This window comes from Salarias fasciatus, unplaced genomic scaffold (assembly GCF_902148845.1).
Source record: "Salarias fasciatus unplaced genomic scaffold, fSalaFa1.1, whole genome shotgun sequence".
Lineage (NCBI taxonomy): Eukaryota > Metazoa > Chordata > Actinopteri > Blenniiformes > Blenniidae > Salarias > Salarias fasciatus.
Window position 1 is genome coordinate 311,524 of NW_021941379.1, and position 27,442 is coordinate 338,965.

Sequence of the window (27,442 nt, forward strand, 5' to 3'; positions counted from 1 at the left end):
TTGGTAAATTGTCATGAACGGTGTGCTGTTAGACCCAGATGCAGAGGGACCAGAACCAGGGACGATGTTTGCACAGGTTTATTTAGTACAGGAGATCCAAGAGAGCTGCAGCCTGGCAGCAGCGAAGCAGGTTGGCTCGAGGTGAGGTCAAAGCAAGAAAATATCCTTCACAGAGCTTGATGGAGCAGGAAGGCCCTTCTGCAGCAGCACAGGGGCCTGGAGAAGATAACAATCTGGCACAGAGCAGGTCGCAGGGAGAGGTTTATATAGGCAGGCAGAGTGGCAGTCCCCAGGTGAAGGAAATCAGCCATCAGATGGACCCAGGGAGACTGAGACTGCCCGCTGCCTGCCTGAACAGAATCCTGACATAAATGTGGTTATCTGCCACTGTTTGGCTTCTCTGTAATGATTTTCAGAGATCAGAGAATTTCATTGTCCTTCAGACATTATTCTCAATCGAGGCTCTGAGCTCCTACTGTTGATCAATGATGTGTGATTCACATCTGGACAGCTGTGGTGTTCTGTGAGCCAAACCAAACTCAGCTCTGCTCAGCATGTTGAATGATTTTGAAAGGTTCTTTCATGATCTGCTTCTGTCAAATTCATATATTTCTCTGCAAGTTATTTCCATCTAACATTAATTCAAACTCTGATCCTTAATTACTGTAATTTATTCCACAGAGTCAGCACAGCTTGAGTTTCTACATCAATATTTCTATATTCAGTTTGAGGCTGTGAGCTGTGACTGAACACAGTGAAAACTGCTGAAGGTAAGGCCACAAGCACAGTTCAGAAGAGAAAAGTGAAGCCATGTATTACATTCATAAAGCAGTAGAGAGAGATGTTGAAAAGGCCAGTCTGGTCTTGACCTGCGGTTCTGTCTCTTCTGGAGAAAGTGTTCACCTAGTTTCAGGGTCTTGATCAGGTAAACACCAAAAAAGAATCTTTATTTCTATTTCTTTCTATTGTTTATCCTCTGTTTTTTCTTGTTTATTTGTAATCTGTCATCTTGAATCTGAGGGAGGCTGTTTCCGGAGCATCTTGATGGTCTTCAGCATGACCTCCTCCGGGCTTTCAGCTTCCTCGGCTGCTTCACATCCTGGCCTAACTCCTCTCACCAGTCTCTACACAGCAGCCATGGCCATTGACTGTCGTCCTCTGGCTGTCGAGGTCAGAGCTGGAAGCTGTTCTGAATCAGCTGTGAGCAGATCGAGCACACCCAGGAATGCTCCAGTCAACATACCTGCTCCAATACCTGCAAACAGGATCAGCATCTTGTCAGACACCGTCTCTTCAGCCCTGAAGCATTCTTCTCCCAGAATGGAGTTAGCCATGCTGCTTTTCCCAGCGCCCGTTTTTCCCAGCAGGACAATCCTCCTTGAAACCATCGCTTTCAGGTAGAAAAAACAAAACAAACAAACATTATGAAACTTTTCTGCAAACAACTTACGGTAATGTGTTTGTGTAATGTGGAGCTGCTGTAATAACCAAGGTTTCTCAACTGACACTTTAGCATCTTTATCTTTCTTTTTCAACATCACAGCAAAATTATAATATAATATAATATAATATAATATAATATAATATAATATAATATAATATAATATAATATAATATAATATAGAACTGACCGCGTACGTTGTCAAAAACAGATTTCAGTTGTTGAGACTGAAAAAAAATCCCTTCTGTGTTTCCTGGTTGCTCGCTTCAGTGTGGCTCGCAGCTTTCGTTTCATTCAGATTCAATTGGTTGGTTTACTGACTTGAACAAAACAATTAATGTGTCATCACAGGGTGTGATGCATTTCTTGAGAGACTTAACTTTTAAACAGGTTTTACCACAAATGAAATGCAACACAATTCATGGCTTAACTTCTTTAACCTGAGAGAAGGAGCTAAAGTAGCAGAAAGTCAGAATGTGGTGACTGATTGGTGAATTTTCTGTGACGAATAGAGGAGAACAACTGAGACATTTGTGGAAATGCAAATAGTGTCAGTTAGTTCTATTACGAAATGGCTTTGCTTCATCTGACATGATTATTGTAACTGTTGAAAATAACATAACTGTATCGGCGACTCCAAGACAACGTTGTCGCCCCGAGAGGAAAGGTGAGGGTTCCTGTTTGTGCGACGCGCTGCCGCGTCCTCCAGAGAACACACAATGACGTAAGTGCAGTTTAAGTCGTTTAATTCACATCGGTCAGCACACACTGTCGGCTGCACCTCCAATGACCTCTTTGCATGAACGTGCATAAACAAAAACGGGTCAAAACACGGCAAACGGTCAAAAAAAATTATGGCGACCCCGCTCTCCTCTCTCCACCTGCCTGCAGGTGAACACACCTTTTAATAACTACCGGGACAGTGACCGCCCAGCACCGCATGCGTCACGTGACCAAGCACCCGTGCATTACCATGGAAACCTTAAACGCCCAGTGACACATACACACCCTATATTATGGCTCCTACAATAACCAAGAAACATACAAATGATTTCAGATTGTGTATTAATTTTATTTTGAAAAGGTTTGGATGTAGAGCTGGAAACTTTACGTTTTAAATGAGAAACGACAGATCATAATGTTACATTGTTTTTTTATGCAAGTGTGAAAATAACATCATCATGGTACAATCAGAAAAAAATAAAGTGAAACTATTCTTCAAATTATGTCAAATGTCAAACTTTTTTCCATCTTTTAATTCATTCAGAGACTTTGTATTAGCAGTTACAGAAAACCAGAAAATGAAATCAAGCGATTTGTAGATTAACTCAAGTACACACAATTGATACACAAAATGAATGAAAACAATCATTTGTTACATGTACAAAGCAGATTCTATGAAAAAGAAGAAAACAAAAAACTGGGTTCCAAAAAAATATTGTTGGTTAAAATCTGTTAGGACAATGATCAGTATAGATATTTAAGATAAATAGCAGTAATTGATTGAAATAATCTTCAACAATAGACATTGACAGAAGTTTTTGGAACATGCTCAGTTAATTCCTGATTTACAGAGGGAGTTCTCTATATTGTGTCTGTGAATAAAGATTAATTGAATGTTTTGTTTGTTTTTGTCTCTATCTTATGTCTCCAATTTATTCAGTCTTTGGTTTCCCCCACCACCCAGTGAAAAAACCTCCCAAAGCCCCTCCAACAGCGACCCCTGCAGCAGCTCCAACAGCACCCCCTACAGGACCTGCAAATGCTCCAACTGTTGCTCCAACTGCTGCTCCAAGAGTTGTCCACATAGTAACACCAGGGAGACCAAAAACTGCTGAAAGAACCACTTTAACCATTTCTGGTATGCCAAGTAAAGCTTCCAGTAACACTTTTGGGTCAATGCCAGCTGATTTCTTGAAGAAAAAGTCAGTGACATTTTTCTTTGCCCTCTCTCTGGATCCGGTTCGCTTCGTCTCTTTCTGGATGTTTTTCTCCACTTCTTGCAGCAGCTTATTGGTGTAGCATTCTCCTCCATGTTGCTGCACCAGTTCATTGATCGTGCTGAGCAACTGTCTGATCTGGAACTGGTTGTCTCTGTAAAGATCTGGCTGGTTGTTGTTCCAGTATTCATTATCAACAACATGACAGCGGCCACCACATTTTTTTAACAACTCACTCAGATCCTTGTTTTCAAGGACAAACTCTTTGATTTTCTTGCCCTGAGCAAGCTGTTCACCATGAGTGAAGACCAATATAGCATATTTAAAAGCCTCTTCAGAAAAAAGCTCTTTTATTTTTATAATAACCTGCTTCTCATGCTGAGTGAATTTCTCCACTTTGAGGAGAATGAGCAAAGCATGAGGTCCAGGTGAGCACTCTACGGTAGTCTTTATTGTTTCATATCTTTGTTTCTCTGGGCTTGTTGTGTTGTCAAAGAAACCAGGAGTATCAATCACTGTGATCTCACCATTCTCTTTAGTGACTGCCTTACATTCACTTGTACCAGAGTTTGGAGAACGATCCACCTCAAAGACATTTTTTCCAATCAAGGCATTGCCAAACATGCTTTTTCCTGATCCGGTTTTTCCCAGCAGGATGGCTCTCCAAGGTTTTGCTAGAAGAAAATAAAGTTACATCAGTGTTACTGCACATGTGGATAATTATTTCATAAATTTGTTTTATCACAAGATGTGTTTTCAATCAGAAATATCAAATCATCAGAGTTTCCAAACGTGCTTGTTTATCTGAACACTTGTTTGACTAACTGACATGTATTTGCTGACTTCCACATATTTTCCTGTTTTCTGAAATGTGCTGCTTGTGTGGACTCCCTGGAATAAATATGTTAAAGCATAATGGTCTGCTTTACACTTCTCATCATGAAGAAGATGAAGAAATGAATCTATTTGTCATATGCACAGTGGTGATGACGGCCTGGATAAGAAACGACTTCACTTCTTCAACAGAATCTCTTGTTGTTCAAACTGTTAGAACCAGGAAGCTTCCACTCAGAAGCTCTCTTCACAAACTCTGAGGAAAAAACAATGAATCACATTGAATAATATACTGTTGGATTCCATTGCAATATTGCAACATGTAACCAGTCACAATAAAATGAAACAATGTTTATAACAAAATATAGATTTTTATAAAATGCGGTGTTGCAAAATAATGAGGAGAAAATTTATTGCATTATTACATATTGCACCTGTTGAATAATTTTATAATATTCTTTACATCATGCTTATTATATTATGTTATTTACTATTGTTCATGTAATGCATGTCTCTGTTAGTTATAGTAGGCTAGTAGACACAGGCGTGGAAAAGACATGTATCCTTTTTCTGTTCGCCAGCCTGCCATTTTTCATTTTTACGGCAGCCTCTTGGCAGCTGGACAGTTTGTTTTTTTTTAAATCTAAGACTACAGGTCAATTGTCTCGCTGTCTCCCTCTTGCGCAAATGAGGCTTATTTGATAAGGAATGTGACACTATGTGAGTTGTTGCACAACACCTGGCATTTGGGGAGACTTGATGGAGACTTGATGGAGGCTGAGAGGGCCTCCCAAGGGGTCACGACATTGACCTTTGTAGGGAGGGGGGAAAAGAGTCAATTGAGAATTAACAAATGGTTTTGAGCAATTGTGTCTTGACGAAGAATCAATTGAGAAGCAACAAACCCCCAAAAAATAGTATAAATAGATGGAGCGGAGAGCGCTCCGCACGTCAGTTTTTTGGTCTGCTTGACTGCCGGAGGGTTTTTTTGGGAATAAAGTCCTCCTTTTGCATTCTGACTCTGACTCTGCCTGATTTTTCCGAGGAGAACTACGATTGAAGACTTCAAGAACCGAGTGGATATAATTGAGGATTTTACGTTTTTTCTGGAATATATGTTTGTGGGGTTTTTTGCACCGTGACTGGCCCACGATACTTTTTTAAATAAAATTCCACGACACACCATGACTACATAATGTGCCGCAACAACTGTACACATTAAAAGAAAAAAATACACGAAAACAGCATGTCCATTTTCCTACCTGCCATTCTGTGTCAAAGAGGAATCGGTGCAAATCTGAATGCAGGTTGAGAAGATGACTTGATCGTGAGCTTTCTACCTCGTCTTCTTGTTCTGACTGAGTGAGTTCCTTCTTTTAAATCTTCTTCTTGCAATCTGATAAAACAAACACACTATGATAAACCAACCCTGTCTCCACAAAATCACGTTCAGACAAAAAGTAAACTGGATTCTTAAATATGTTATTTTATCACAAACATGCAACAGCTAAGATCACTTCCAGCTCGATCACAGAACCAGGTCTGATCAAAGACATGCAGCTCAGCGTTGGAACCTACAAAATGTGACTAAAAAAGCAATAAAGAATTTACATAAAAGATAATGTATTTTTAGAAGAGTAAAATACATTTCAGAAGAACAGGGTAACTTTTATCCACCAACATGGTTGAGGAACAACAAGGGAAAAAAAATTAGTTTCAGACCAATGTAATGATTCTCTTGAAAGAATCCACTGAAGATGAACGTAATGAGGGACAGAATGCATTTCTCTGTGCAGCACAATTGAGAATGCAGTTCAGTTGTCTTGGAACATATTGTAGCGTTGAACGGTGACTAAAGGCAAGAGGCAAGGCTCTAACGGCTCTTTGTTCAACCAGGATTTTATTGTTACAGCAAAAGACCACCAGGAACATCTCTGTCACACAAAGTTTACAAGCAGGCCGAGGCCACTTCCTCAGCAACCCCCCTGGCTCACGGTCCGACACATAAGTAAAATAAATGCAACACCCACATCGCAACAACACACAGAACAAGACTAAAAGTCAGAACTAACAATAAAGAAACATTAACAAATGCAAAAGAACACGCAACCAGCCTGCAAACGGCCTGAACAGTCCCCAAAATCCCCATGGTGCCTAGCGGCCCCCACCTGGAACACAGTCCCTCTTACAGCGGCCTCCCACGGCCCCCCACGGCTGCCTCAATATTTTGTGGAGACAGGGTTGTGATAAACAGTTACACATACACATTGCTGTTACCTTGACTATTATCCATCCATCCATCCATTTTCTACCGCTTATCCGGGGCCGGGTCGCGGGGGCAGCAGTCTCAGCAGGGATGCCCAGACTTCCCTGTCCCCAGACACTTCCTCCAGCTCTTCCGGGAGGATCCCAAGGCGTTCCCAGGCCAGCCGAGAGACATAGTCTCTCCAGCGTGTCCTGGGTCTTCCCCAGGGTCTCCTCCCAGTGGGACATGCCCGGAACACCTCCCTAGGGAGGCGTCCAGGAGGCATCCTAAACAGATGTCCGAGCCACCTCAGCTGGTTCCTCTCGATGTGGAGGAGTAGCGGCTCTACTCCGAGCTCCTCCCTGGTGACTGAGCTCCTCTCCCTATCTCTAAGGGAGTACCCAGCCACCCTACGGAGGAAGCTCATTTCGGCCGCTTGTATCCGGGATCTTGTCCTTTCGGTCATGACCCAAAGCTCATGACCATAGGTGAGGGTGGGAACGTAGATTGACCGGTAAATTGAGAGCTTCGCCTTTCGGCTCAGCTCCTTCTTCACCACGACGGACCGATACAACGACTGCATCACTGCAGCTGCTGCACCGATCCGCCTGTCAATCTCACGCTCCATCCGTCCCCCACTCGTGAACAAGACCCCAAGATACTTGAACTCCTCCACTTGGGCTAGGGTCTCTCCACCAACCTGGAGGGGGCAAGCCACCTTCCTCCGGTCGAGGACCATGGCCTCGGATTTGGAGGTGCTGATCCTCATCCCTGCCGCTTCACACTCGGCTGCGAACCGCCCCAGTGCATGCTGTAGGTGCGGGTTCGATGAAGCCAACAGGACAACATCATCTGCAAAAAGCAGAGATGAAATCCTGTGGTTCCCGAACCGGACCCCCTCCGGCCCCTGGCTGCACCTAGAAATTCTGTCCATGAAGATTATGAACAGAACCAGTGACAAAGGGCAGCCCTGCCGGAGTCCAACATGCACCGGGAACAGGTCCGACTTACTGCCGGCAATGCGGACCAGACTCCTACTCCGGTCATACAAAGACCGGACGGCCCTTAACAAGGGGCCCCGGACTCCGTATTCCCGGAGCACCCCCCACAAGACACCACGAGGGACACGGTCGAATGCCTTCTCCAAATCCACAAAACACATGTGGACTGGTTGGGCAAACTCCCACGAACCCTCGAGCACCCTATGGAGGGTATAGAGCTGGTCCACTGTTCCACGACCAGGACGAAAACCGCATTGTTCCTCCTGGATCCGAGGTTCGACTATCGGTCGGATCCTCCTCTCCAGTACCCTGGAATAGACTTTCCCGGGGAGGCTGAGGAGTGTAATCCCCCTATAGTTGGAGCACACCCTCCGGTCCCCCTTTTTAAACAGGGGGACCACCACCCCGGTCTGCCAATCCAGAGGCACCGTCCCCGACCGCCACGCGATGTTGCAGAGACGTGTCAACCAAGACAGTCCCTGCACATCCAGAGACTTAAGGTACTCAGGCCGAATCTCGTCCACCCTCGGTGCCTTGCCACCGAGGAGCTTGCCAACCACCTCAGTGACTTCAGCTTGGGTGATGGACGAGTCCACCTCTGAGACCTCAGCCTCTGCTTCCTCCACGGAAGACGTGGCGACGGGATTGAGGAGGTCCTCAAAGTATTCCTTCCACTGTCCAACAATATCCCCAGTTGAGGTCAGCAGCTCACCCGTCAGCTGCTTCGGGAGTCCCATGAGCCAGCAAGGCTCGATAGGACTCCTTCTTCAGCTTGACGGCAGCCCTTACTTCCGGTGTCCACCACCGGGTTCGGGGGTTGCCGCCACGACAGGCACCGGAGACCTTACGACCACAGCTCCGAGCAGCTGCTTTGACAATGGAGGTGGAGAACATAGTCCACTCGGACTCAATGTCCCCAGCCTCCCTCGGGACATGAGAGAAGCTCTCCCGGAGGTGGGAGTTGAAAGCCATGCTGACAGAGGGTTCCGCCAGACGTTCCCAGCAGACCCTCACAACACGTTTGGGTCTGCCAAGTCTGTCCGGTTTCCTCCTCCGCCAGCGAATCCAACTCACCACCAGGTGGTGATCGGTCGACAGCTCTGCCCCTCTCTTCACCCGAGTGTCCAAAACACGCGGCCGGAGGTCAGATGACATGATCATCGACCTCCGACCTAGGGTGTCCTGGTGCCAAGTGCACTTATGGACACCCCTGTGCTCGAACATGGTGTTCGTTAAGGACAAACTGTGACTAGCACAGAAGTCCAATAACAGAACACCACTCGGGTTCAGATTGGGGAGGCCGTGCGATCCAATCACCCCCTTCCAGGTCTCACTGTCGCTGCCCACGTGGGCATTGAAGTCCCCCAGTAGAACAATGGAGTCCCCAGTCGGAGCACTGTCCAGCACCCCTCCCAGGGACTCCAAGAAGGCCGGGTACTCTGCACTGCTGTTTGGCCCGTAAGCCGAGACAACAGTGAGGCACCTATCCCCGACCCGAAGGCGCAGGGATGCAACCCTCTCGTTCACTGGGGTGAACTCCAACACATGGCAGCTGAGCTGTGGGGCTATAAGCAAACCCACACCAGCCCGCCGCCTCTCACCGCGGGCAACGCCAGAGAAGTGGAAAGTCCAGCCCTTCTCGAGAGGTTGGGTTCCAGAGCCCAGGCTATGTGTGGAGGTGAGCCCGACTATATCTAGCCGGTACCTCTCAACCTCCCTCACAAGCTCGGGCTCCTTCCCCGCCAACGAGGTGACATTCCATGTCCCTAGAGCCAGTCTCTGTGTCCGGGGATCGGGTCGCCGGGCACCCTGCCGTCGGCTGCCACCCAATCCACACTGCACCCGGCCCCTACGGTTCCCTCGGTGGGTGGTGAGCCCACCGGAGGTCAGGCCCACGTCGTCCATTCGGGCTGAGCCCGGCCGGGCCCCGTGGGCAAAGACCCGGCCACCAGGCGCTCGCTTACGAGCCCCAACCCCAGGTTGACTATTATTATTATTATTATTATCATTATTATTATTATTATTATTATTATTATTATTATTATTATTATTATTATTTTTATATCTTGTTATGTAAAACAAGACATCAAATATGCTGTGGTACTGGATGAAAACCATTTAAAATATGCTAAATGTTGAAGTAATAACATCTTCAAGAAAACGTGACTGATTTCAAAACGGACAACATTTTCATTTTGTATTTAACCTGACGTGGAGCTGATCAGGAGGTTTCAGTACCTGACACGGCAGCTGCACAATCAACTCGACTGGTCAGATAACACAGACAGCATCTTCGGTAAAGACAGAGTCGTCTGTACCTCCTGAGGACACCGGGGCCCAGCATCCTCTGCACAGGACTGTGATCAGCAGGAGTGTGTTGAGCTCCAGGTTCCTGTCTCTGACCTGGTCTATCAATGTCTCTGTTTGAAACTGTCAAATTACCATTTTAATTTACTGTGCGGTTTAATGTGTGACTGTTATATAAGATTTTTTTTTGTGATTACTTTACAGTAGACACTGCTATGAAGTTGCTTTTGGTTTCTGTTTTCTGTCAGATGATTTCTAGTAAATTATTTGATTGTTCTGCTATTTTTAAGCACAGTATACTATCAGAAACATGTTGAGAGTTCTACAATTTAAATGTCCTCAATTATCACTCTGTGACTGAAATATGAAATATTGAAATACACACTGTACACAATTCTGAATGCATTTTCTTGAGTTTCATTTGAAATTTGTTCCCCTGTTTTGTGCTGTTATTGTCTAAATGTCTTATTTCTGACAATTTAATCTCACTTCATGTATTTCTTTGCCTTTGTGAAGCACTTGGTGCTCTACAGATAAACTTACCTCATCTTGAGCAAGACACTGAACCCCAAACAGCATTTAACAAAAGTCTATATTTGACGAAATCTGTACGACTACCCCCACTACAGTTATAAACACCACAAACACACAGAACAAAATATGAACCATGACACACACACACACACACACACACACACACACACACACACACACACAGTCTTGTATTTCTATCCTTGTGGGGACCGTCCATTGACTCCCATTCATGTCTATCCCCTAACCCTGACCCTTACCCTAACCCTAACCCACACCACAACAAAGCCTAACCCTAAAGAAATGTTTTTGCACTTTTACTTTTTTAAGTAACAACAACATGGTCAAGAAAACACTGTTTCTCCTACTTAGGACCGGAAAAAGGTCCCCACAAGGCACGTCGTTCCACGTTTTGCTATCCTTGTGGGGACATTTGGCCCTGACAAGGATAGAAATACAAGAACACACACACACACACACACACACACACACACACACACACACAAGCAGAACACCCATGATAATTACTAATTCTCTGAGATCACAATGAGATGGAAATGTGAAACTGAGATCTTCTTTTAAGTAAAGAAAAAAAAAAAGAATAAATAACGTGTCCTACCTTCCATTCAGTCGAAAAGATGAAGTGGTTCAAAGTTGAATGTAGGTTGAGGAAATTGGTTGATTGAGAGCTTTCTTCCTCCTCCTCTTGCTCTGACCTGCTGTCTGTGCTGTTGTAACTGCAGTCTTATATTTACTGAACTGGATTTGCTTTTGGTTTCTGTTTCCTGTAAGGCAATTTCCAGGCAATCTTTCTAACAATCTTAATTTTTTTTTGAGCTACCTCATAGTAGTTTTCTTGGTATAAAGAAACATGTTGAGAGAGTTCTAGAATATAAATGTCTGCAATCAACACTCTTTTGGCTGAAATGTAAAATCCTGAAATGAATGCTCTGGACACAGTTCTGCTCTGAAATAGTTATTTTCCTGTTGTAAATGCCTTTTGTCTTTAAAATGGTCTGTTATTTTCTAATTATTTATTTTATGATTTCATATATTTCTTTACCTTTGTGAAGCACTTTTTATTGTCTTGTGTAAGAATGGTGCTGTGCAAATAAACATACCTTGAACAAGATACTGAACCACAATCTTCTCCCAATGGACCTTGAATGACTGACTGTGAAGCACTTTGGGCTAGCGAGCTGTTAAATCAGTAGAAATTATAAGCAAACACCATTTAACAGAAGTCTCTGTTTGACTACTGAAGTAAATAAAATCCACCTTTGAAGAAAAATGAAAAAGAAATCAAACACTTGTGACACTGAAATGTTTTTGTTGTTGTTTAATACACACTAAGTGACAAAAACATGCAGATATAGTTTGAAAAGCAAAAAAAAAAAAAAAAAAAAGAAAAAAAAAAAGAAGAAGAAGGTCCTGGCTGGCTTTAGAATATAGTAGAATAGAATAGATGCATGCATGTTGTATTTAATTAATTGAAGTCAACAGACACTGTGGTGAATCAACAGTTTCCACACATTTCGCTGACATTATGACAGACTGTGTTGTAATTTTTCAAGCATTGTGGACTGAAGTGTGATTTCTGATCAGTTCAGACCTGCAACAATAAACACACAGATCAAATGAAAGCCTTCACTCGTCAAAAGTTATTGATTCCATTGAAAAAAAAATACAGTTTGAAAGGTTCATCCAGGCTTTCTGTTTTATTACTTCTTCAGTGCTCATTCTGTGGATCACATATTCTTTCATTGAAAGACTTCATGAGTTTTGAACTGATCACAACCAACGGCAATTCCAAGTAATCCCGGTACGATAAGGGGCACCACCCATCTGAGCTTAAAAGATAAGCGTTTGCGATGTGCTTCCAGTGGCGGCCCTGGCTTCTCAGGCGCCCTAGGCGAGCCCCAGGCGAACGCCCCGTGGGGGGGGGGCGACCGAGCGATGCCGACAGTTGCTGAGTGGTGCCGAGAAGTGAAGTGCAGCGCTCACACGGACCGTCAGAGCGGCGCAGAGCAGTGCTCACACGGAGCACGGAGCGTCGGGGTGCCCCTTGTACGGTCACGGCGCCCCCCCAGTACGTGGCGCCCTAGGCGGCCGCCTAGTCCGCCTATGCCTAGAACCGCCACTGTGTGCCTCTCAGGTAAAGCCAAACTGAGGAACCTTGGGGTGATCTTTGATGAATCCATGTCCCTGGAGCACCATTCAAGGCAGCTGCTTAGAAACTGTTTCTTCTGGCTGCACAACATCACTAAGCTCAGGCCCATGGTGTCTACGGCCCGAATGCACTGGACGCGGAAGCGCGGCGCGCGGCGCTTCTGATAGCCTCCCATGTTAACCTATCTGACCGGCCGCACAGAACGCGCGCTCTGCAGCGCGCTCTGCAGCACGCGCGCTCTGCAGCGCGCTCTGCAGCACGCGCGCTCTGCAGCGCGCTCTGCAGCACGCTCTGCAGCGCGCTCTGCAGCGCGCTCTGCAGCGCGCCTGCTCCGCTTTGTTCTATTTTTTGCGCGAGCCGCGAGCGCCGGGAGCGCCATATGTCAAGCTGGATCAAGCATATCGGACCAGACAGGAAGTCGGAAACAGAAAAGGCAAGAGAATCCGGTCAATTTTCAAAATAAAATAAATTAAATGACGATTAGTTACGGTGTTGCTCGCCCGTCTATAATTTGTCACTTGGGTCTAATCACAAGAGAGATGGACACACACACAGACATACGCATGTACGCACCCAAACACACACACACACACACACACACACACACACACACACACACACACACACACACACACAGGGCCGGCTCTAGGCATAGGCGAACTAGACGGCCGCCTAGGGCGCCACGTCCCGAGGGGGGCGCCGCGGTCGTACAAGGGGCGCCACGACGCTTTGTGTTCCGTGTGCCCCGCTGTGCAGCGGTCCGACGCACTGCGCTCCTCGTCCTCGGCGCTGGCCGGCACTGATCGGTATTGTTCGGCATCGCTCCTCAGCCTCCCCCCCCCCCGCTCAACAAATGTCGGGACCGCTCGAAAAACACGCTCCCAAGGGGCGCTCGTCTCGGTCTCGCCTAGGGCGCCTCTGAAGCCCGGGCCGGCCCTGGTTGACAGCGTTGGTACACGAAAAATCCGAGAGCAGAGCAGAGATCCGTGAGCACAAGTTCCGTGAGAGCAAGAGGAGGAGTTTGAGTGCGAGCGCACAAAATCTGCGCGAGCAGCGTCGTAACCGAGCGCGAGGACACAGTTTGAGCGCGCGCAGAGAAAATTTGAGCGCGAGAGCATCGTAAGCGAGCGCGAGGACACAGTTTGAGCACGCGCAGAGCAAATTTGAGCGCGAGAGCAGAGTTCTGAGAGACAATATCATGAAATCCGAGAATGAAATCGATCAATGCTGCTCTCAAATCAATTTAAAATGCTCTTGAATTTTGATAGGGATTTCATTCCATACCATTACATGAGGTTTCTTTGTTCTGAGCATATGGTGGAAGAGATGGGCAGCCATTTCAGGTTCTGAGAAACAAGATGGCGGTGGCCTCCTGCTGAGAGGAAGAAGTTTCTCTCTTTGTTCTAGAGAGCTTCAAAGTCTTCTGCGTCTCCACCACGGCGGGGGTCATGTCTCCTTCATGACGGAGGACAGTATTCGCAGACAACATGACTCCGGGTCATGCCTGAGCTGGATCTGTCCATCAGTGCGTCCCCAACAAGTGCAATGACAATAAAAGTATATTCGTATATTCACATAATATAATATAATATGATATAATAGATAGAACTGACCATGGATGTCAAAAACAGATTTCAGTCGTTGAGACTGAGAGAAAATCCCTTCTGTGTTTCCTCATGTCAGTGTGGCTCGCAGCTTTCGTTTCGTTCAGATTCAACTGGTTGGTTTACTGACTTGAACAAAACAAATAATGTGTCATAACAGGATGTGATGCATTTCTCCAGATACCTGACTTTTAAGCAGGTTTTACCACAAATGCAATACAACACAATTCATGGGATAAATTCACTAACTCGAGAGAAGGAGCTAAAGTAGCTGAAAGTTAGGATGTGACGACTGATCGGGGAATTTTCAGTGAGGAATAGAGGAGAACAACTGAGACATTTGTGGAAATGCAAACAGTGTCAGTAAGTTTGATTACAAAATGGCTTTGCTTTGTGATTAATGCAACTGTTGAAAATAACATAACCGGGAAACATACAAATGATTTCAGCTGATTTATTGATTTTATTTTGAAAAGGTTTGGATGTAGAGCTGGAAACTTTACATTTTATATGAGAAACAACAGATCGCAATGTTACAATGCTTTTTTATGCATGTGTGAAAATAACATCATCATGGTACAATAAGAAGAAAAAAAAATGAAATTATTCCTCAAATCATATCGAATGTCAAAGTTATTTCCATCTTTTAATTCATTCAGAGACTTTGTATTTACAGTTTCAGAAAACTTGAAAATGAAATCAAGAGATTTGTCGATAAATTGAAGTACACTCAATCAATACACAAAGTGAATGAAAACAATCATCTGTTACATTTACAAAGCAGTTACCATGAAAAAGAAGAAAACGAAAACGAAAAAGACAAAAAAGACGTCCTTTTATAAAATCTGTCAGTACAATGATCAGTATTGATATTAAAGATACACAACAGTAATTGACTGAATTAATGTACAGCATTAGAAGAGGACAGAAGTTATAGAACATGTTCAGTTAACTCCTGATCTACAGAGGAAGTGGACACACACTGATTAGTTGAAGTGAATTCAATCAAAACATTTTTAAAGAAATTCAAAAAGTTTCATTATTTTCAGTTCTCTATCTCGTGAAGAACCCAAATTAAATCACTTGTTGACAAATTCAGAAATATCCACTCATCCCCAGTGATCACTGATCAAATATGTGATCAATGATCCTTTTGATCCTTCGATGTCGGCTCTTCCTATCATTGTGAAGCAGAATTCACCAAGCATTGGATTGTTCACCCACTAATAGGGAATGTGAGCTGGGTTTAGACCGTCGTGAGACAGGTTAGTTTTACCCTACTGATGATGTGTTGCTGCAATGCAGGATTACTATTGCAGCAACACATCATCAGTAGGGTAAAACTAACCTGTCTCATGACGGTATGAAAAGTTTGACATCTCAACGTTGTTTTAAAATGACTTTTAAAAAAATTCCTTCACTCCTCCCATAGTGAGGCTTTACACTCACTCAACTGAGTCTTACACTGTAAAAAGCCAACATTTCCTGCCCTTTTTTCAGACCATGATTGAATCATTTTAAAGGTTGTTACCTGAAAATATGTTTCATCCACATTTAAAGAAAAGGCATATCTGGAATTAAAAAAACAAGACTTTTATAATGTGTCTGTGAATAAAGATAAATGAAAGTTTGTTTTTTTATGCTCATCTATTGAGACTTTGGCTTTCTCTGTCTGTTTAATGATCCATGCATTGTCTCAGCTGTACTCCCTTCATCCTCCTCATCCTCCTCTGTTGGAAGGTGTTCATATACCCCAGAACGTCGATGACTTGCTGCTCTAAAACCTGCAAAAGCCCCTGCAATGCCTCCAACAGCGGCCCCTGCAGCAGCTCCAGCAGCGGCCCCTACAGGACCTGCAACACAAGCTCCAACTGCTGCTCCAACAGCTGCCTCTGTGGCAGCACCTGCAACACCAAATACAACTGAAAGAACCCTTTCAACCATTGCCGGATCACCAAGAAAAGCTCCCAGTAACACTTCTCGGCCAATATCTGCCTTCTTGACGAAGGTCTCAAAGACATTTTTCTTTGCCTCCTCTCTGGATCCGGTTCGCTCCGTCTCTTCTCTGATGTTTCTCTCCACTGCTTGCAGCAACTCATTGGTGTAGCAGCCTCCTCCGTTTTGCTCCACCATTTCATTGATCGTGCTGAGCAGCTGTCTGATCTGGAACTGGTTGTTTCTGTAATGCTCTGGCTGGTTGTTGTTCCAGTATTTATTATAACAACATGACAGCGGCCACCACATTTGTTTAAAAGCTCTTTCAGATCCTCTTTTTCACTGACAAACTCTTGGATCATCTTTCCCTGAGGAAGCTGGTCACCATGAGTGAAAACCAGCACAGCGTATTTAAAAGCCTCTTCAGAAAATAACTTTATTTTTGTAATAATCTGCTTCTCATGCTCAGTGTATTTCTCCACTTTGAGGACAATGAGAAAAGCATGCGGTCCAGGTGAGCACTCTGTGATACTCTTCCCAATCTCAGGTTTGAGATCTACTTCTTCGAGGAAACCAGGAGTATCAACCACTGTGATTTCGCCATTTCTTTTGGTGGCTGCCTGACATTTACCTGTACCAGAGTTTGCAGAACCATCCACGTAAAACACATTTTCTCCAATCAAGGCATTGCCAAACTTGCTTTTTCCTGATCCAGTTTTTCCCAGCAGGATGATTCTCAGAGGTGCTGCTAGAAGAAAACAACAAACTGACATCAGTATTGATAAAGATGTGGATAATTATGTCAGACATTAGTTTTATTACAAAATGTGTTTCCATGAAGAAATTTCAAAATATATATCAGTCATATTTGCTGACTTCCATCCTCTTTTCAACAATGTGTTACTTGTGTTGACTCCCTGGAATTAATACGATAAAGCATGATAATTTTCTTTATGCTTCAGTTCATGAAGAAGAAGAACTGGATTTGGTCTTTTCAAATCAACGGGCAAAAGCTGAGGCTGACCGAATTTGCGAACTCTCTCGAAAAATGGACATTGTTGCTGGGATTGTGGACGATCTGAGACGCAAGATGGATTTCATCACGAGAGGGTTAAACTCAGCTGCTGTCTGAGACGGTTGAGAACCAGCAATAACGGGAAGGTCACAACGACTTCTTCCGACCCAAACAAGATACCAAGAAACCTTCGGACTGAATCTGGCGCCCCTTGGAATTCAAACATCTCCCAGAAGAGGATAAGGACACGAGGTCGCTCCCTATCTCCCACCACTGATCCCTTGGAATCACCCTCCCCTTTCTGGACTGCTTCCTTGGAGGACATCCCCATGGCAACGGAGGTCAACAGCTGGAGCGCAGAGAGGACGGGCCAACCACACACACATACACGGACTGACGAACTGATAGAGCACACACTCGCACACACACACCCCCTCCCCTACTCTCAACGTCTCCTCCCCTCTCTTCTGCTGACGACTGGTGGTGATGGTGTAGCGCCAGTGAAGGCAGCAACCACAGATCCGCGAGTTTGATAGCAATTTGTCTCATGTGTTTTTGCTATGTTTGTGCAGGTTGGCTTTTTTTTTGGTTTCTCACTTCTTATCACGACTCCCTCTTGGAACCGCGATCTGAATTGATGTATCTTTTTTTTACCACCACCCCTCCCCCCCTCCCCCCCTCCCCCAATTTCTGTCTGAGTTCCTTTAACTCTGTTTCATTTTTTCAAGACGGAGCGCTGTTACTGGCTGCCTGGGCGTCTTTAAAACCCATGGAATTTCGTTGTACTTGTAACTTCGGTAACTTGTTGCATTGACAATAAAGATGATTCTGATTCTGATTTATTTTTCATATGTACAATAGTGGTGATAACAGCTGGGATGAAAACAGAATATCTTATTATATGTTTTTGTAATTTTTTTTAATATATATGTTTATTTTATACATACCTGGGAGTTGGGCCTCCAAGTCAGTGTGGGAAACCCTAAGTTAAGGCTGTACCACGAGCATGTTAAAATGCACTCAAAAGAGTGTCCATAGTATCACTGTAAGAGTATCACGCTCTCAATGAACAACATGGACAGCCTCACCAGTTAGCACTGGAGCGTACTGCCTGTTGCAGTATGAATCAGCAATCAGGAAAGCCTCCTACAGCTTGAGATGATCCAGTAGAATCTAGTATTTAAACTGTTGAATAGAATCTCATGGTAGAAGGTTATCAAGAGCAACCTTGAGACGAGTGAATTCTCGTGGACCCTCACTCACGAAACAGGGAATAGTTGGAGTTGAACCTCGATATGTCTGTTCACAGCGGAATGGCGAGAGCATGCGCTGATGTGAACTCTATCTGGGGGATTCATATCTGCTGGCATGTCTATCATGTTGTTGATTGTAACTTGCCTATCTGTCTGGTGAGTGGGAGGACATAGGTCTCCTGTGTTCACCTGGTTGACAACATTGATCAGGAGAATAGCAGTGTCTCCCATTTCGCTGCTGGTGAGAATGACAGTGACACTGGTGTGGACTCAGAGACTCACAGCACTGATGTTGTGGACCTGGAGACTCAAAACGTCGATGGCATGGGCTCTGGGACTGATGGCGTCGATGACGTGGGCCTGGAGACTCACGGCATCGATGCTGTGCACCTCGAGACTCACGCTGTTGATGGTGTGGACTCTGGGACTCACGAGGTCGATGTTGTGGACCTGGAGACTCACAGCGTTGATGACCAACTGACCCTTCCTCGAGGCTGTGTTCTCTCCGGCTCATTTGATATTTTTGCTGATTCTGCATTCAAATTAAAAGAACCAATTGTTTCTTCTGATGAAGAGTCTTCAGAAGAGTCCACATTTTCTGACTCTACTTCTGCAGAAGTCTCGGTTTCTTCAGACATTTCTGCTTCTCCCTTGTGTGGCTTCAAGCTCACCTCATACTCCTTGAAGTACGATGGGGGTTGAGTTGAGTGTTTAGGCCTGGTTTCTTCTTCTTCTTGATTGGACATTTTTGTCCGCAGTATTCATCAAGCCGGCTCAAAGGACCATGTGAAAAATGTGCTCGAATTACTGGTTCATGTGGTGATATCCGCTGCAGGATGTCTGGTTAGTCCTCGTCCTCTCAAGCAATAACCAGGCCGTTTTGTCTTTCAGTTGTTTACTTAATTAAGATGAACGCTGTCTCTGAAAACACAGATACAAAGATACAAAAGAAATCACTAACAGTTTCACATATAGCTGCCCCGTTTGTGTAATGTTAATTAACTGAGTTCGCAACATGCTTGAAGTTAACTACTTCTGCTAGCAAGAACCTCTGTCTTTGTGACCCCCAGGACTCCCTTGAAAAAAAGGTTTTTAATCTCAATGGGACTTACCTGGTTAAATAAAGGTTAAATAAAAATAAATAACAACATACGAGGGGGAACCGGAAAGAAACCGGACTGTGGTTATAACTTTTATTTTCACATTTAATCAAAACTGTCACCTTCAAAGTACTCTCCTTCGGCTTGCATACAGCGCTGCAGCTGGGATTTCCATTGCTCAATACAGTCAGCATGCTGCTGCGTAATGGTCCCTTTAGGAGCGTCCTTCGATTTTTTTTGCACCTCTTCCACGCCATCAAATCTCCGCCCCTCTCTCCGAGACAGAAGTTGCACGGTGCTAAATCGAGGGGATTCGGCGGATGGAGCAGCAGGGCCATGCCGTTTTTCATCAGGAACTGTTTTACGCGCAGAGCCCTGTGGTAAAACACTTCCCACTCTCCCACAGCGCCGGCCGCTTCAGCCCGACCGCCTCCCGGAGCCGCTGCAGCAGTGATGACCTTCCCAAACAGCCTCCATCGTCCTCCAGCTGCCTTTTCAGCTCTTGGCACATGTCCACGCCAGCCTGTTTCTGCTCCGTGGTTAAGAGGCGTGGGACCATTTTCGCATTTTTCGAAGGAGGGGGCAGGACTGTAATAACAAACACTGCGTGTGAGCTGCCTGTGTGTCTTCGTGAGGTGAAATTTTTCACAGTTATCCTCAAGGCTATGTTATAGCGACATATAACGGCCAAAAGTCTGAAATCATTCTTGTTGTAATTTTATAAACGCAGTCCGGTTTCTTTCCGGTCCCCCCTCATAGAAATAATATACAATCACACATATACCTTCACAGATATGGACGGATTTGCTAATGCACTCACACATCATTATACAACTTCAGGGAGAAACTTGAACATATCCCGCTTTCATCCGAAACGTAACTGGGTCGGCTGGGTGGCCGAAAATATGTCTGATCAAAATTAAACAAGGGGGTGTGAGGACTACACACATAAGAACAAACTACAATTTTAAGTAGCAGACGCTTTTGTCCAAAGTGACATACAACACACACATTCACACACCAGCAAAGGCAGCTGACATGCAAAGCACTCAGTTCATCCACTGGGGCAAGTCAGGGTTCAGTGTCTTGCCCAAGGACACTTCGACATGCAGACAGGGGAAGACAGGAATCAAACTCACAACCTGGGACAACCGCTCTCCCCACCTGCCCTTTTTAACAGTATGTCCATTTTCCAGTGTGTGACCTACATGAATTCAGGTCCAGAAGACATTCTGACTTGGAGCTTTTTTACTCGTCTTCTTGTTATGAGTTTTTTTTTTTTTTAATCTTGTTCTTGCAGTCAGATCAAGCAAGCACACATTGATAAACAGTTATACACATTGCTGTAATATAGATTATCTTATAATGTAAAACAGGACATGACGTATGCTGCAGTCCTGGATGGAAACCATTTAAAATCTGCTGAATGTTGAAATCCTCATGCCCAGCATTACTGAGAATAGGAATCAGGATTACTATTGCAACAACACATCATCAGGAGGGGAAGGCTGAATCCCATTTCACCCCTTAGCCCTTCCCCTTGGCCCTACCCCTCGTTTTGCGCGTTCACGTGGAGGGGTAGGAGTGTCCCAATTGTCATTATGACGGAGGGGTAGGGCCAAGAAAGAGGGCCAGTCACCCCTCCAAAAGGAGATTCTCGAGAGGCACACTCCAAACGGAGGGGTATCGGCCGATGGCGAGGGGCACTTGTTCTTTCAGCCTAGATCATGCCTGGAGGGCGGGGTTAATTCACTTCCGCATTGACTGGAGTGATCGTTTCCACACCCGCGCATTCCAGGCGCATTCCAAACACAACAGATAGACGATTATTTTCAATAAACTGGTTTCTTCAACACGGCCTGCTTGGAATGCGCGGGTGGGAAACGAGCGCCCCCGCCAATGCGGAAGTGAACTAACCCCACGGTCCAGGCGAACAAAACAAGCGCCCCTCGCCACCATCGCCACTGGATGACAGATTTCTCAGAAAGCCTTCCAAGATCGGCAAGATGGCGGCGTCCGCAACGAAAGACGTTCATAAATGTCAGTATTTTGTCAATTAATAAAGTTTTAAAATGTAAGAAAAACATTCTTCTTCGGCAGATAATTGTCGCATCTGCCTACGTCATCGGCAGCGGCGACTACTGATGACGTACGCGATTGTCGGAGGGGTGTCCCAATTTGGAGGGGTTGACTTTCTCCCCTACCCCTTAGCACTCCGTTTCATAGGCGGAGGGCTAAGGGGAAGGGCCAAGGCGAAGGGCTAAGGGGTGAAATGGGATTCAGCCTAAAACTAACCTGTCTCATGACGGTCTAATCCCAGCTCATGCTCCCTATTAGTGGGTGAACAATCCAACGCTTGGTGAATTCTGCTTCACAATGACAGGAAAAGCTGACATCGAAGGATTTCAAACTTCTGACATTTTCTTTTGTCATAGAATGTTACTCCCCTTGAGTTCAAATCAAGCCTAAGAAAAGTTCTTGGGTTTTAGATGAGCATTTATTGCTGGACCAGTCTTGCACATACTTGAACAAGCTGCTTTACTTTAACAGCCTTAACCCTTAACAATGCTGTCAGAACTGAAAAAGAAAACAGAAAACTGACAATAATAACTTAAAACATCCGTCCATCCATCCATCCATTTTCTACACGCTTGTCCTTCTCAGGGTCGTGGGCGGCTGGAGCCGATCCCAGCTGCTGCGGGCGAGGGCAGGGTACACCCTGGTCAGGTCGCCAGTCTGTCGCAGACATCCATATGAAAGAAATCAAATAACCACATGTGAACCAAAGAATGAATTATAAGTGCTATAGAACTTTCCGAACAACCGGGCATTTCTAGTGCAACGCACCATCCTCAGTGAAAACAATCATCACATTGCCGTAGCGTTTGCGTTGTATCCATGTTTGCGAAAAATCATGTTGTGCGTTTGGATGTTCCAACCACAACCTGAAGACTCACCTCTACACATTACAGAAACGTCGAAACAAGTCGTAGGTTATTCTCTTTCACACCCGATCACCCGACAGTGCGCAGCCTTCATCCAGCATGTGATCCGCTCATCTCTCTCCATGAAAACATGCAGCGCAAGCCCGAGAATGTGAGGGAAGACGACCCAGAGTAGGATTACTAAACTGAGTGTGATCTAAGAATATTACAGCAATAAAGATTCATTTTTTTTACCCTTTATCTTCAGAGGCTGGCAAGTTCTTTTTTTTTTTTTGCGAGTTGAAGTTGGTTTCACAGTGGTGCCTATTTGCAGTTCTGGTTTTCAATTTCCATTTATTTCACGTTGAAAACTGTTGTCTAAGTAATTTTCTGTGAACCATGCAAGCAAGACCAGTATTGAATTACAATTTCAACAGCATTGGGTTTTGATTATTTTGTTATTTAATTAAAATAACGCACTTTTTTTTTTTCAAACGTGATGCAGACAGGCATGGTGGCGCCTCGGCTGCCGCTGCAAGAAGCTTTGTCAATTTAGTTTACATTAGGTTATTTTATGTGTCAACTTGAGCAAGACCAAGTAAAAGTAACAAGAATTTTTTTCAACCATAATTTCAGCTGTTTTCTGCATTTGAAAGAATAAAATGTGAAAATCACAAATCGAATCGCAATCGCATTATTGGTCAGAAAAATCGCAATTAGGTTTTTTGTCAAAATCGTGCAGCCCTAATCATCACTGAAGTTATGAGACATTTTATTGTAATTTTTACAGTATTATGGACTGAAGTGTGATTTCTGATCATTTCAGACCGACAACAGCAAACACACAGACCAAATTAAAATGTTCATTAGTTAACAGATATTGATCTCACTGAAAAAAATTTACAATCTAGAAGGTTTATCCACGTTTTCTTTTTCATTACTTCTTCAGTGATCATTGTGTGGATCATATGTTCTTCAATATCGAGACTTTATCAGTTTTGAAACGATCACAAGAACGACAATTGGAAGTAATCCCGGTACGATAAGGCGCATCACCCATCTGCGCATAAAAGATAAGCGTTTGTGACGTTCCTGCCACCTCTTAAAGCTAGGGTTGGCGACTTGAATGAGATACATTTTTTTAAATACTGGTTAAAATGATCTTTATGACCCGATGGGAAGCAATTCATGGCGTGTTTTTAAAGTACTTTGGAAAATATCCGCTATCTACAGCAGGAGTACAACGGGACAAACAGCAACCAATAGTCTTGAGGGGACACTTTTTTTTTAAACCAATCAAATCCCTTCGCCGTTTGACCTGCCCCCTGCGCGTACATGTACGCGTGCACTGACTCTGATTCAGTGCGCGCGTAGAAGGACGGAGCATCGTTGCAGAACGGCGGAGACGAATGTTTGGAGGTTTACTCAGAGTTCAGTGCGCCATACCTCGGCGTTGTGCAAATAAAGAAAAACGAAGAAACGAAGCGTTGAGGACATGAGCGCACTGGACGCGGAAGTGCCGCGCGCACCGCACGCGCCGCGAACGTCTCCACGTCTCCGCTCCCAACGGGAGCTCCTCCAATGGGGTGGGAGCTGGGCGGGGCTAGCCAGGCGGAGCCTTGGGGAGATGCTACATGCTAACGCTAGTTTTCCAAGATCGCCAACCCCAGCTTTAAAGAACCTGCTTTTAACCTGCTCTCTGATCTCTTCCTCCACCATGTTTTCTGAAGACTCTCTTTTCTGGTTTTAATCTCTTTGGATTTCACTCTCCACCTCCTGAAGCCTGTTATTGGTGTAGTAACTGCCACTGAGCATGTTCACAATCTGGTCGATGCTCTTGAGCAGCTCTGCCACCTGGAACTGGTTGCTTCTGTACTCATCCTGCTGGGTTTGCTTCCAGTATTTGTTATCAAAGACGTGGCAGCGCCCTCCACACTTCCTCACCAGCTCACTCAGAGCATTGCTCTCATCAACAAACTCACTGATCTTCATCCCTTCAGGCAGCCGGTCCCCCTCCATGTAACTCCAGTTCTACGAGTAAGTGCGTGCCCGCCTACCTGCTGGCCCAGCTGTCTGCTTCCCTTGTTTTTGCTACGTCAGAAGAAGGGTTTGCTTAGCGCCATCCGAGGTTATGTACCCTCGGTGTGGGGCGTGGCGCTGCGCCATCGCGTGCGGGGGATTGGTGCGTCGAGCTTTGTATAGTCTCAGTGGATTGAACAGAGATTGGAGGTGTGCCACTAGCGAAGCCCGTAGGCGGGCACGCACTTACTCGTAGAACTGGAGTTACATCCAGTAACTACTAATTCTCCTGTGTTCAAAACCACACTATGCGTTCAGTTCTGAGGCCTCAGTCACACATACGCGGTCACTGCGCGGGCGCGGGTGCTGGAGCGGCGTGTTCTGGTGTCCCTTTCTCACCAGCGCGGTCTGCGTGAGCGGGTTGTCCGCGGCAATGGGCTACTGGTTGGGGTGTAACAATACATGTATTTGTATTGAACCGTTTCGGTACGGGCCGTTCGGTTCGGTACAGGACTGTGCGCGGGTGAGTTCATGGGCGAAAGTTTTTTTTTTTTTTCCCCGGCTCACGGGCCGGATGGTGCATGTGTTTACGTTCTGCCGCTAGCATGTGCAGCTACACCTGCAGCCATGATTGCTACTGCTAGCAGCTTCGTCCGTGCTTCACATGTCCGCGTGACGCATTGGTCCCTGGGATGTAATGTCAGGAATTTCTGTCCACGGACGTCCGCGCACAGGACAGATTTTGTGACCGCGTTGCGTGTATGCGCACGTCGCGCATGCATGCGCATGCGCCAGAGCGCCACAGCAAACGAACATGACAGACGCTAACTTTGAAAAGTGAGTCTGTGAAGCAAACAGGCTGCAACTCCGTCTGAAGAAACTCAGAGAAAAGCTGGAGGACGGAGAGAGCAGGTCTGTGTGCGAACTATACCGCGGCTGTCGGGGGGGCTCACTTATTGGGGGGGTGCGCGTGCCTTGGAGGGAATATGTCTGCTTTACAGTTTTTCACAATTGCTAAAACACTAAACTCCAATGCCTGAACCAAACTCTCAGTGGCCTAAACTCATTATTCAAATCAAACACTCTTTCGGCTAAAACTTAAACACTGTTCAGGTCCTATGCTCAATTTGCAAAACCCATCTGCTCTATTTTACAAAACCTCAGACATATTCTCAGTCACTAAACACATTTCACAACATTTTCGCAAAATTGTAATCACTGGCAGCAAAATGTGAACACAACTCCAACACAACTGTCATCTTTTACACACAACAACTCAAAATTGAACACACACGTTTCTAATGATCAGTGTTGTGCTAGTTACTGGAAAACAGTAACTAGTTATAGTTACTAGTTACTGCAATTCAAAAGCAACTCAGTTACTAACTCAGTTATTAAAAACAAAAAGTAAAACGTTACTATGAAAAGTAACTATTTAATAACAAGTTCAAAACTGTCAACATTGCAAGCTCTGCACTCCATCTGACATCCATTTTCATCACTGAACTGAACTCTGCTGAGCAATATTGTCTATATTTATACAAACACAAACACCAAGATGTTTCAAAGTGCAGATTTATTTCTGGCCAGAACAAACCAAAAAAACTGAAAAAAAAAAAAAAATGACAAAGTGCCTGTCTGAAAACTTGCTCCCCTACAGCTCAGTTGACCTCTGCAGTCAGGTCAGCGTTGACACCTACAGGTCAGAGTAGGGTATAGCATGCCACAATAGCTAGAGAAAAATAGCTGTGATTATACTGTAACAAACAACATTAGTTACCAGTTGGAACAGGGATGGTAACTTTGATGGTGGGGGCCACTGTTTTGGAATTGCGTAAACAAATCAATCTTCCAATATCAACCCACCAGCTGCCCATGAATGATTTAGAATAACACAACCTAAAATGGCTTCACACAAGGAACACACACAAGATAGCCTAATAAAATGAAAAAAATGTTCTTTCCTCAAGCAGTTTTGAAATAGGATTCTTCAGGTTAGCAGCACCATAACAATTGTTCCATCATATAAATTCTTTAAAAGTAACAAAATAAATTCTTATTCTTAGTGCATTCTTAAACAAAATAAAGTGCAAAAAAGCTCACATGGATAATAATTTTAACATCAGTGTAAACAAAACAAAAAGTCCTTATTGTCGTTATTCTTACAGTCCTTATTCTTCTTTGACGAACCAGTGGTTGTACCTCATGAGCAACAGCTTCTCAAACCTTTTGTCTGAAAGCCTGTTCCTCTTTGGAGACAGCACCAGACTCCCCAGGCTGAAGAGCCTCTCAACAGGTGCACTGGACGGGAGAGCTGCATTCTTCCTCAGACAAATTTCCTTTATTTTGGGGAACTGGTTGAGAATCTCCATGCTGGTGTCGGCTGTTTGCAAGTAATGTAGAACCTGGACAGGGAGGGTGGTTTGGGGTTTGAGGGAGGAAATATAAAAACCAAAAAACAAATTGTTCTCTATTGCCACTGAACATGTATTGTATTTCAGCAATATTTAGCAACGCAAATTTGATGAAAAAAAAAAAAAAAAGGATTACCTCGGTGTCCACGATAGTAAAGCTATCATCATCGTCCTCAAAGGAAAAGAAAGAATTCTCTTTGTCCTTGGTGGAGCCTGAGTCTGGTGGAGTTTCTCGAGCCAAGCTGGCAGATTGTTGCTCAGGGCCAGGTGTGATCTTGTGACACTCTGCTACCAGCATTCCCTTGATCATCTCTTTCTTCCACTGCTCCTTCACCCACCGCAGCTTAAACTTGGGAAGAGTGGCGGCCGCAAGCATTGCATCCTTGCTTTCCAAAACGCATGCAAACCGCACTTTGATGGCCTGTAAACACAAACAAACAAACACACACACACACACACACACACACACACACACACAATGAGGGATAAGTGAGATCCATGGAAATGTTAAAATAAATTGAAGTTATTCATTTAAAATAAAGTGTAAAAAAAAAAGTGTATGACGACTCTTACCTCAACTACAGCTTCAGGAAGGCCAGTTGCCACAGTCAAACTGTCTTTCACCTCCAAAGTCTTTGACATCAATGTCTCCAGAGCGGGCAGGAGGGTGCCATAGTGACAGCTGTCCTCTCCTTGCAGGATGTCCAGA

The 27,442-nt window shown here is 44.8% G+C and overlaps 2 protein-coding genes across 3 annotated transcripts; both read right to left on the reverse strand.

Annotated features, from left to right (window-relative positions):
- Nucleotides 1-2,459: 2,459 nt before the first annotated feature.
- On the reverse strand, nt 2,460-11,078 carry LOC115385317 (GTPase IMAP family member 9-like). 2 transcript variants are annotated; one of them, XM_030087296.1, is made up of 3 exons: nt 10,919-11,078; nt 5,478-5,611; nt 2,460-4,055 (listed from the first exon to the last, which is right to left on the reverse strand). In XM_030087296.1, the coding sequence occupies exons 2-3, from the start codon at nt 5,482-5,484 to the stop codon at nt 3,097-3,099; spliced, it is 966 nt and encodes a 321-aa protein (XP_029943156.1). In that variant the 5' UTR covers nt 5,485-5,611; nt 10,919-11,078; the 3' UTR covers nt 2,460-3,096. The 2 variants fall into 2 exon arrangements, with proteins under 2 accessions (XP_029943156.1, XP_029943157.1); XM_030087297.1 differs by having other exon boundaries at nt 2,460-4,471.
- Nucleotides 11,079-14,511: 3,433 nt separating this feature from the next.
- On the reverse strand, nt 14,512-22,524 carry LOC115385310 (GTPase IMAP family member 8-like). Its single transcript, XM_030087288.1, has 4 exons — nt 21,672-22,524; nt 18,948-19,197; nt 18,559-18,808; nt 14,512-16,756 (listed from the first exon to the last, which is right to left on the reverse strand). The coding sequence occupies exons 2-4, from the start codon at nt 19,020-19,022 to the stop codon at nt 15,918-15,920; spliced, it is 1,164 nt and encodes a 387-aa protein (XP_029943148.1). The 5' UTR covers nt 19,023-19,197; nt 21,672-22,524; the 3' UTR covers nt 14,512-15,917.
- Nucleotides 22,525-27,442: the final 4,918 nt, after the last annotated feature.